An 11,023-nucleotide genomic window follows, 5' to 3' on the forward strand; every position below is an offset into this window, starting at 1 on the left:
CTTTTTAGTAAATACAAATGCCAGGTAAAGACACTAGGTGAGTTTGAGAATAATGATCCCTTATGAGGTGTTTTCCTCATTAAAAATGTTTTCATAGTAATTAAATCATTTATTTACACAGTGATTCTTTGAGGTAGAGAGATAAATATTATTCTATCTTGTAAAAGAGCTGCTTCTGTAGGAAAAAGAAGTTTTTTTCCTCTTCATTAAACTGCCTGCTAAAATTGGAAAACCAGAATATTTGATATTGATTCTATGATTTGCTATATTGAGAGCAAAGCAATTATAGGAGAGAATAAACTTAAAGATATAAAATACTTTGTGGTAGCTAGTTTTTGGTATCTTCGTAAATCTTTGAACCTTTGGTGGGTTAAACACTTTTATTCCAGACACTGAAAATTTGCACTGTAACTGAAAGTGTTGTTTCATACTCTCAGAGTGATTTCTTTACTCTGAAATGTATTCTATCACTCTAGGATTTGAATTACTCAGTTGTCATCGTGTGTGTGTGTGTGTGTGTGTGTGTGTGTGTGTGTGTGTGTGTGTGTTTTCAATGGTTATTCTCAAGTTTTCAATGGTTATTCAATGGTTTTCTCAGTTTATTGAACTTGCAGCTTTAGGCTCCTGTTTTGTTATTTGTGTGTTTTGTTTTTTCTTTTAATTTAGCATTGTCCCAATCCCTTCTTCTAATGAAGAGATTCGCTTAGTTGATGATGCATTTGGAAAAATTTGTCACATGGTCAGTGACGGCTCTTGGGTGGTTCGAGTTCAAGCTGCAAAGCTATTGGTAAGTTACACTTTCTTTAATGAACATGTTTATTGTTACACTTGTATAAAGATTTTGAGAAACTACAGATAGGGATAGATATAACCCACTTATAGAAACCCTAGTATTTCTAAAAATAAAAATAAATGGCTTACTTTCCAGTGGAGAAGTAGTCTTTTAGAACTAGAAAGAATTTTAAAGATAATCTTATTTAACATTGTTACCATATGAGACAGCCAAGGCCTAGAGAAAAAGGAAAATAATAAAAATAGTTGCTTTACTAAGCACCTGTTATGACCCAGAGAGTTTGCTCTGACACCACTTACATTATCTCATTCACTCTTCACAGTAACCTAGAAAGGTAATTACTATTATTCCCATTTTCAGGTGAGAAAACAGAAGCTCTGAGAAGTTAATTATCCAATTTTCAGATACAAAGTTGTAGAGTGGGATTCAAATACTAATCTGACTTTTAGGCTGGTACTTTCCTACTGTTTTGCCTTCGGTAATTCATGGTACATTTGTTAACAAAAAAAAAAAAAAGAAAAATTAACTTTTCAGAGATAGAACTGTCTTACAGAAGAAAGAATGTTGGTGTATTATTACTCAGCCCTGTTTTATAACTATGTTATCTAGGACATGCCACTTGATCTTAGTCTCAGTTTCCTCATCTGTTAAGTGGGTCATAATATTCTCTCATGTTTACCTCACGTGGTTGTCATGATGCTCAAATGTGATACTATATATGAAAATACAAATTGTAAAGTACTATGCTAAACATGGGGTATTGGGGGTGGTTGTAATATGTAAATACATATATAAGTATTTGTACAAATTTATATAAATGTCACAGCAAGAAAATCTGAGATTCTTTTTGGACACTTCCCTTTTGGGGCCCCCATCTCTGCCAGTCTCGGTAAGATTGTTGGCTGAATACTTTGGACACAGATTCAGTGATAGCCCTACTCCTAAGACCAGTATTTATGGGGTAACTGCTGAAACTTGTGTGAAGCATTTTCATGGAATAATAAGGAATTTGGATGGTTTCAGTACTAGATCATATTGCTTGTCCATGATAAAGTACAGAGTTAAACAAGCCATTTATTGATTTTATGTATATTTATTGATTTGATTTATTTTATTTTAGAGAGAGCACAAGCGGGAGAGAGGGGTAGGGGAAGAGAGAGAGAATCTTAAGCAGATTCCATGCTGAGCACGGATCCCAACATGGAGCTCGATCCCACCACCATGAGATCGTGACCTGAGCCAAAATCCAGAATTGGACACTCAACCGAGTGAGCCACCCAGGCTCCCTTGATTTTATTTTTGAATTCACATTTTAAAGCTGTGTTTTGGTTTTCAAATATTTTAAAATTTGGAACAGTCCAATCATTCACCAAATTCTGTCATTCAGCATTTCCTGAGCATCTACAGTGTGCAGTGTGTGTATGTGTGAGGGAGATGTTGCAGGGGAATGATTCAATAATACTTCTTGATTTGAGTAGGCAGTTAGAAGAGTAATCCTTAAAGCAGGGTAATTCAGATTTTTCAGTTTTGTACCCTGTAAGATATGAATTTTATTACGTAAAACTATATGAATAATGAATTACCATGGTGAATTGAAAGAGTTTCCACTTAGATGATTCTAACTTGAGTCAAATGCTTTATGTTTTAATTTCAGTGATTTCAGATCCAAACAGCTCCAAATTAGATAAGTAATTATGTTTGAACTTCAAAAGCAATTAACAATCTAATTTTACTGATAATAATCATTGTTACTATTTATAGAGTTCTTAGCCTACTAAGCTAGGCACTTCTAGTCCTGTGCACATACACATGCACATATACCCACTTTTTTATATGAACAAGTACATATGTACATATATATGCATACATATCCTAATAAACATAGTTATTGCAGATAATTTTTAATTCTTTTAAACTCTTTGAGGGGTACCTCGGTGGCTCAGTCAATTAAATGTCTGACCTCGACTCAGATCATGAGTCCCACGTGGGTTCTGTGCTGACAGCTCAGACCTTGGAGTCTGCTTGGGATTCTGTGCTTCCCTCTCTCTCTCTGCACCTTCGTCTGCTTGCGCTCTGTCTCTGTCTCTCTCTCTTTCTCTAAAATAAACATTAAAAACAATGTTTTTAAACTCTTTGAGGTAGATACTCTGTTAATCATTATGTAAATAATAAAATAAGGTTTGGAAAAGTGATGTAACATATCAAAGGCCATATAGATAGTAAATGACACTTCATGATCTAAAACTCATGTGGAATCTCTTCCTAGTGATAGTCCAGTTACACATCGAGAGCTGTGGTTGTACAGTTAATGCCCTGCTGATTTACCAGTTCCTCTGTGTCGGCAAAGAGGTGTACTCCCCCACTCCAACTCTTGAATAGACAAAATTGTCATTTAAACTGCATATAGTTTTCAGACTGTGTTCATCAACTGAGCATAGTTGCTGTCTTCAAAGAGTTGGCAGTCTGATAGGTTGACATAAGCAATCAGTCAGTTATAATACCTGGTACTCCTAGGAAAGAGAGCACCTAACACATTGACAGAAGGCTTCTTGGGGGAGGTAATTTCTGAACTGAGTTTTGCAGGATAAATATGAGTTGGCTAAATAAATAAGTAAGGAAGGAGAAAATATAAGCAGATACAGAAGGAGTACAATTGTCATGCATACTAGTATACTAAACTACAATATGATACTAAAGTATAAGTAGTTTAATATATCTTGGTTGTGGGGGGATAATGTTAAACGTGTGGGATGTTCAGCAAGATAAAGCTCAAGAGGAAAGCAGAAGCCAGGTTCTTCAAGAACTTAAATGATAAGGCTTTAGATTTAAGTCCATCTTGCACAAAAAATCAAGTCTCCATTCTCCTTGGTTTCTAGCAGTATGAAAAATTTAAGAAGTAGGCTGTTTCAGAAAATTCAAAACCATGTGGAAAGTCAGTTTGTAGTTATCCATAACTTTCCCACTGAGGCAAAGAAAGTTGATTGCAAGTATGCAGCTCCATGGGACGATTTAGAATACAGTCATTATTGTGAAATTAATCATGGTAATTGGTGTTTTATTTAGAATATTAATATTGGTTTTGGTTCAATGACTTCTGCTTAAGATGTTTGATCTTTCTTACTCAGTAGTGGTTCAACCTTCTTTATAAGACTCCAGAAGTGTTTGACCTTAAAGATGATAATATTTTCAGATAGATTGTAGGTTAAGTCCATAGCCATAAGGACTAGTCTCTCCCAGGGCAAATGCACATGTCTTTGTCAGTGGCAGTTTTATGTTTCACATGATAGTTTTTTGGTTTTTTTTTTTTTTTTTTTTTTTTTTTTTGGCAGTGGGGGGGGGGGTTACTTTTCTTTATCACTTAACTGGGTAGAAGCTGGAGGCTAGTGCAGATTTACATTATTATTGAACAGTTATAATTGAGCAGTTTTTGTTTCGAAAGCAGGTTTGGCATACTTGTTTGTTAAATATCATGGTTTCCTTAGTGTTGTAAATATAAATTGTTAAATAGTACTAGCACAGTTGGAGAGACCTTACCTGAATGTATTTGTCTTGGTTAAAGTAGACAAGAATGTAGATGTTTTTCTGCTTGGTGAGATATACCTGATGATGAATTCCTCTTTCTGGTCACATCTACTCCTCTAGCACTTTCATGAATGATGCCATCATTTACCCAGTTGTAAACCCGGAGGCATTTGGGAATTCTTTCTGTGTCCAGTATCCACGGAGTTATCAGCTCTTACCAGGACTGTCTTCTTGACCTCTTTTGAATCTCTCCCTTTTCTATTTCCACTGTTTGTATTAGTTTAGATCCCAACATTTTTTGAGTGGGTTACTATGTCATAGAGCTCTTGGTATTTGTGGACTAAAATGGAAAGCTTCACATAGTCTCAAGATAGCGGGTTGCCTGGGTGGCTCAGTCGGCTAAGCATAGTCTCAAGATAGCGTGGGAAATTTGTTGCAAATAATGATATGTAAATTTTTGAGGCTGGAATTTGAATACTACTCCCTCTCTGCTACTGTGTCAGGAGAGAGCTCGGCTAAAGGAGTTGGAGGAGAGCATTGAGACTAGGGATTTGAGTAGTTCACTGTGAAGTTATTAAAACTTCATTCTTGGGGCACCTGGCTGGCTCAGTTGATAGAGTATGCGACTCCTGATCTCAGGGTTGTGAGTTCAAGCCCCGTGTTGCAAGTAGGTCTTCTTAAAAGACAAAACAAAACAAAAATTTGATTTTTATAGGAAAAAAAAGTGCCCCCTAAAAATCCAACTGTTAATGCTGGTGGTAAAACTAAACAGAAAATTAAAGGAGATCTTAAAAATTTATAGTTCTTATTCATAAAATGGATGTTTAGATTAAAAACATGACTGTTGGATTTGATATTGGCTCAGATCTGTGTAACAAAGAAGGCCATCAACTGTACCATGTAGAAATAAGAAAAAAATTTGAAACTACTTACATGAAAATAGTTCAACAGTTGCTCTCCTGGTGTTGTAGGGAAGGTGTTAACTTGGGTGAGGATATTCCCAAAGAACATGTAACTATCTATGGAAAATGTGATTGGAGGAAAAAAAAGTCCGAGCCTGTATAAGCATTTACATATTTACTGACTCAGGAATTAGAGAAGATTGCCAATATATTCCTTAGGAATGTCTGGGACCTGCTCTAATAGCCTGCTAACCCATCCCTCTGCTTCATTTTGATTCTTTCTGGTCCATTAGCCACATTGTTGCTAAGAGGATGTTTATGAGGTGTAAATCTGTGTTTCACCCTTATTTGAAATGAGCAAGTTACCAAATTTCTCAGCCTCAATTTCTCATCTAAAAAATGAGGATTTTTTTTTTTTAATTTTTTTTTTCAACGTTTATTTATTTTTGGGACAGAGAGAGACAGAGCATGAACGGGGGAGGGGCAGAGAGAGAGAGAGACACAGAATCGGAAACAGGCTCCAGGCTCTGAGCCATCAGCCTAGAGCCTGACGCGGGGCTCGAACTCACGGACCGCGAGATCGTGACCTGGCTGAAGTCGGACGCTTAACCGACTGCGCCACCCAGGCGCCCCAAAAATGAGGATATTTCAAGGTGCCTGGCTGTCTCAGTCAGTAGAGCATGCAACTCTTTTGGTCTTGGGGTCCTGAGTTTGAGTCCCACGTTGGGCGGAGTGATTACTTTAAAAAAAAAAAAAAAAGGATAATTTACATTTTTTTGGGATTATTAGAAATAAAAATTTTAAATACAAGTAAAATATTTTGTATAATTTTGAGCTCACTGTTTAAAAAAGATTGTCTAGTTATTATTCATAATTATGGCAAAGCCCTCACCATAACAAACACAAAAAAGGATATGAGAGAGGCCTTTTATGATCTGTTCCCTTGCTGTCCTGCCTCATTTTTGGCACCACTATCCCGTGTTTCATTCACTTGATGGTTCCCTCATGGCATTCTCTCTTTATGCATTTGCACTTGTGATTACTGGTTCCCCAAATATATCTCTCCCTGCCTCCACCCTGTATTTCTTATTCTCTGAGTTTCCTATAGTACCCTTTATATATGTATTATAACATTTTATACATAAGACAGTTATCTCTTTACTTACCATTTTCCCTCACTAGTCTGTGAGATCATTGAGTGTAGAATTGATGTCTTATTTTTGTATGCTCTTCCTGGTTACTGGAGGCATATAGTTAAATGGTTGCTCAGTAAATATATCTTTATTGAATGAGTGAGTGAATGAACAAATGATGGAAAGAATAGGATGAAAAGGAATGGAGAAATAGTGGAGAGTAGTGGTTAAGGCAAAGGATTCTGGAACCTGGGTTTATAGCCCAGCTCTGTAAATTACCTGTGACTTTGAATGAGTCACCTAACCTTTTTGTGCGTTCTTTTCTTTTTTCTTTTTAACTTTTCTTTTTTCCCCCATATATAAAATGGGACAAATAATAGTATTTACTTCATAGGGGGACTAAATTAGTTAATATATTTATAAATGGTGTGTGACACATAGTAAGCTCTGTTTAGCTGCTAGCTGCTATTGCTAATGTTGTTTTTATTTTGCTGATGATTCAGAACTCATAAGCATCTTTGCTATCGAGAATAATATTATCTTTATGCATTTAAGTTGGCTGCAAACTTTGAATTTTAAGATAATATTCAGGTCTTAAAAGTTGTTTAATTTGCTCTGGATTCTTTGTTTTTACAGGGCTCTATGGAACAAGTCAGTTCTCATTTCTTGGAGCAGACACTTGACAAGAAGCTTATGTCAGATCTTAGGTAACTTGAAATCTTTGTTGTTTAAATTGGGTTTCTGTAACCATTATCAGTGTAGCTATATGCCGAGTGGTGTTGGTTTAGTTTTGCAGCCCATATATTTGTTAAGTAAATGTTGGGTGACTAGATTACATTTTAGTTTAAAAATCTTAATAACTTGAACCAAATTACAAGTTACTTCATTAAATTTTAAATTATTTTAATGAAATACTTTACACAGGTTGTGTCTTATATAGAAACTACAAAGGTCTGGTCTTATTTTATGAGACTGTAGGATATGTTAGGATTCCTTTTCCAGAGTTTCCGTGGAAAAGTGAGTAAATTCTTTCTCTAAACAGTAACAGTGCCTCTTATGGAATGCCTTGACCGTGTTAGTTCTCCGACATAATTGTCAGGACTGTGTACAAGTTAATATATCATTATCTTAATTTGTAAATTATAAAAGTGATAAAGAATTACAGAACCTTTGATAAATAGAAGGAAAAGGGAAGCAACTTACCCATATTCCCGCTACTCTAACACAGTGACTTCTGTCATTTTGGTACTTTTCTCTCCAGCTCTTATGCATGTTGTAAACATTGAATCATTGTATTCAGATAATTTTGTAGTCTACTTTTTGCATTTACCACTACATCATATGCTTTTTTTTCATAGAGTCAGCTTTATACTTATTTTTGCTGATTGTATACTATCTTAAGTTGATGTGACATAATTTTTTAACCCTGTGTTATATAGATTCTCCCAATTTTTCTACCATTTAAAATTACATAAAGAATATCATCTTCATGCATATTAGATCTTGTTTTCTTTGAGTCATTCCATAAGATAAATTCTTAGGAATGGTTAGAGAATTTCTGTCTATGTTTAATGAAACATTACCATGTGGATTCCTGAAGGTCATTGCCTTAATTTGAGGTTGGTGATTGATTAAGTGTTCCTTGTGTATACTAGAGTAGAAATATGAAAAACAGCATGCTTATGGTGAATGGTGAAGGATGAGTAATGCAAGGGTTTCTAAGATACATCACAGAGTGTAAACTTCATCTGACCCCACATCCTTGTAGGCTTAGGTGCTATATTTCATCAGTGCCTTTGAGATGATCAGCCACAAGGATGTGGACTCACACCAAGAAGATTCATAAGAGGCTGATATATAAAGCAGAATGACAGTTCATTCATGCTGAGAAACATAACTCAATTTAATTGGATATTTACTTTAGTTGGCCAGTATATTCCTGTTTAGGCAGTCTATATAGAAAGGGAATTTACTAGAAGGTTGCATGGTAAGTGCAGTGTTGCTCAAATAAAGCACAGTGTTACCAAATTCAGACTTACATCTATTGGGACTAAACAAAAATTCTTTTCTAGGGTCAGTGTTATTATCTACTCAGGATGGTGGGGAGGGACACTGCTATTACTTTCCTCTCTGGTTTTCCTTTTCCTGTGTTGCCATGGTGAACAACCACCTGTCTGATCAGCACATTCTTTTGCTATCTTCAATAAGAATACTATCAGCCGCGACAGACCTGTGACTTTTAGTCTTACTTTAAGTTGAATTTACAGTTCTTTGCTCTGATTTATCATTTTCTTTTGAAAATGTTAAGTCTCAGAGAGCAATCTTATTTCCTACCTTCCCATGTTCCCAAGGGACATCTTACTGTTCCCTCATGAACCTCCTGCAAGTGGTAATTGTCATTGTCCTATACAGAGAAAACGCACTGCACACGAACGTGCCAAGGAACTTTACAGTTCAGGGGAGTTTTCCAGCGGCAGAAAGTGGGGAGATGATGCTCCCAAGGAGGAAATAGATACGGGAGCTGTGAACTTGATTGAGTCAGGAGCTTGTGGAGCCTTTGTTCATGGATTGGAAGATGAGATGTATGGTAAGTATGAGTGCGTAATAATAACGGTACCCATTTACTGAGTGACGGCTATATATTGGGCATCATACTGGTTAATATACATGTATTGTCTCATTTAGCCTTTATAGTCACTCTATGAAGTACTTACTGTTATTTAATTTTAAAAACAGAAGATTGAGGCCCAGGTGGTGTAATACAGTGGTAAAGAGCACGGTCTTTGGGTTCAGTCAATCTGGATTCAAATTCCAGCATTTCTATATGACATGGTTGATTGTAAGTGTTTCTGAATTATGAAAATCCAATGAGGTTATATATATACAAAATACTTGGCACAGAACATGACCCGTTTATAGTAAGCACTTAATAATTGGTAGTAAAAATTGATATCATTGATATTGATAACGGTAACTTGTTTTTGATCACCCAGAGGCAATATTTAAACCCAGGTATGTCTGACCTCAAAGCTTTTATTTATTTTTTTTATTTTTTTATTTTTTCAACGTTTTTTATTTATTTTTGGGACAGAGAGAGACAGAGCATGAACGGGGGAGGGGCAGAGAGAGAGGGAGACACAGAATCGGAAACAGGCTCCAGGCTCCGAGCCATCAGCCCAGAGCCTGACACGGGCTCGAACCCACGGACCGCGAGATCGTGACCTGGCTGAAGTCGGACGCTTAACCGACTGCGCCACCCAGGCGCCCCCCTCAAAGCTTTTATTATTTATGACTAATGAAAACTTTCTTTCACCTTCTTTTTGAAAGATATTTCACTGGAAATTGAATTCTAGATTAATTTTTTTTTTTTTTTTTGTATCAGTCTTGTAAAGATGTTCCACATTTTCTGGTTTGCATTCTGCTGCCATTTTTTTTTTTTTTTTATATTTGTTCTGTATATGATGTGTCTTTTTCTAGCTGCTTTTAGGATTTTTTCTTTATCACTAGCTTTAAGCAATTTAATTACACTGTGCTATAGTTTTCATGTTTGTTATGCTTGAAGTTTGTTGAGCTTCTTAGATCTGTGGATTTATAGTTTTCATCGAATTTGGAAAATCTTCGGCCCATCGTTTCTTCATATATTTTTTCTGGCCCCATGTTCCTTTGGAGACTCCAATTACTCATACATTAGACTACTGAGGTTGTCCTGTAGCTCACGGGTGCTTCATTCCTATTATTTTTATTTAATTTTTTTTTCTTTATTTTAGAGAGAGAGGAGGGGAGATGGGCAAAGGGGGAGAGAGAGAGAGAGAGAGAGAGAGAGAGAAAGAGAAAGAGAGAGAGAAAGAGAGAGAGAAAGAATATCTTAGCCAGGATATATGCTTAGCATGGAGCCTACCTTAGAGCTCCATCCCATGACCCTGGGGTCATGACCTGAGCTGAAATCAAGAATCAGACACTCAATCGACTGAGCCACTCAGGTGCCCCATTCATTCCTGTTTTCTTTTAGTCTTTTTCTCATTTCATTTTGGTATTTATTGCTTTGTTTTGGAGTTAACTCATCTTTTCTTATGCAATGTGTAATCTGATTTTAATCCCACCAAGTGTATTTTTCATCTCAGACATTGTAGTTTTCATTTGTACAAGTTCAATTAGAATTTGGTTTTGTTTAGGGGCGTCTGGGTGGCTCAGTCAGTTGAGTGTCTGACTCTTGATTTTGGCTCAGGTCATGATCCCAGGGTTGTGGGATTGAGCCCCGCATCGGGTTCCATGCTCAGTGTGGAACCTGTTTAAGATTCTCTCTCTGACCCTCTCCCCAACTTGTGCATACTCTTTCTCAGAAAAAAAAAATAAGAATAAGAATAAGAATTTGAGTTTGTTAAGTATCTCATACATATCTTCTTAATCTGCTTGGACTTTTCTTTAACTTTGTCAACAGAGAATACATTTACAATAACTATCTTAATGTTTTTGTCTGCTAATTCTACAATTTGTGTGATTTCTGTGTTCGTTTGGTTGATTGATTTTTCTTCTCATTATTATATTTTCCTACTTCTATGCATGCATAGTAATTTTCAGTTGGATGCCAGCCATTGTGAATTTTACTTTATTGGGTAATGAACATTGTTATATTCTTTTTTTTTTCAACGTTTATTTTTTTGGGGACAGAGAGA

General features: G+C 36.0%; 1 protein-coding gene across 2 annotated transcripts in view; it reads left to right on the plus strand.

The window, feature by feature from the left end:
• Window positions 1–11,023, plus strand: part of INTS4 (integrator complex subunit 4) — a 120,108-nt gene that overhangs the window by 55,153 nt on the left and 53,932 nt on the right. For both annotated transcript variants that reach the window (XM_045038686.1, XM_045038687.1), the window contains 3 exons: window positions 667–787; window positions 6,987–7,057; window positions 8,762–8,937. In XM_045038686.1, coding sequence (XP_044894621.1) covers window positions 667–787; window positions 6,987–7,057; window positions 8,762–8,937 — 368 coding nt within the window. The remainder of the gene's footprint in view (window positions 1–666; window positions 788–6,986; window positions 7,058–8,761; window positions 8,938–11,023) is intronic.

Source organism: Felis catus, chromosome D1 (assembly GCF_018350175.1).
Source record: "Felis catus isolate Fca126 chromosome D1, F.catus_Fca126_mat1.0, whole genome shotgun sequence".
NCBI classification, from domain to species: Eukaryota; Metazoa; Chordata; class Mammalia; order Carnivora; family Felidae; genus Felis; species Felis catus.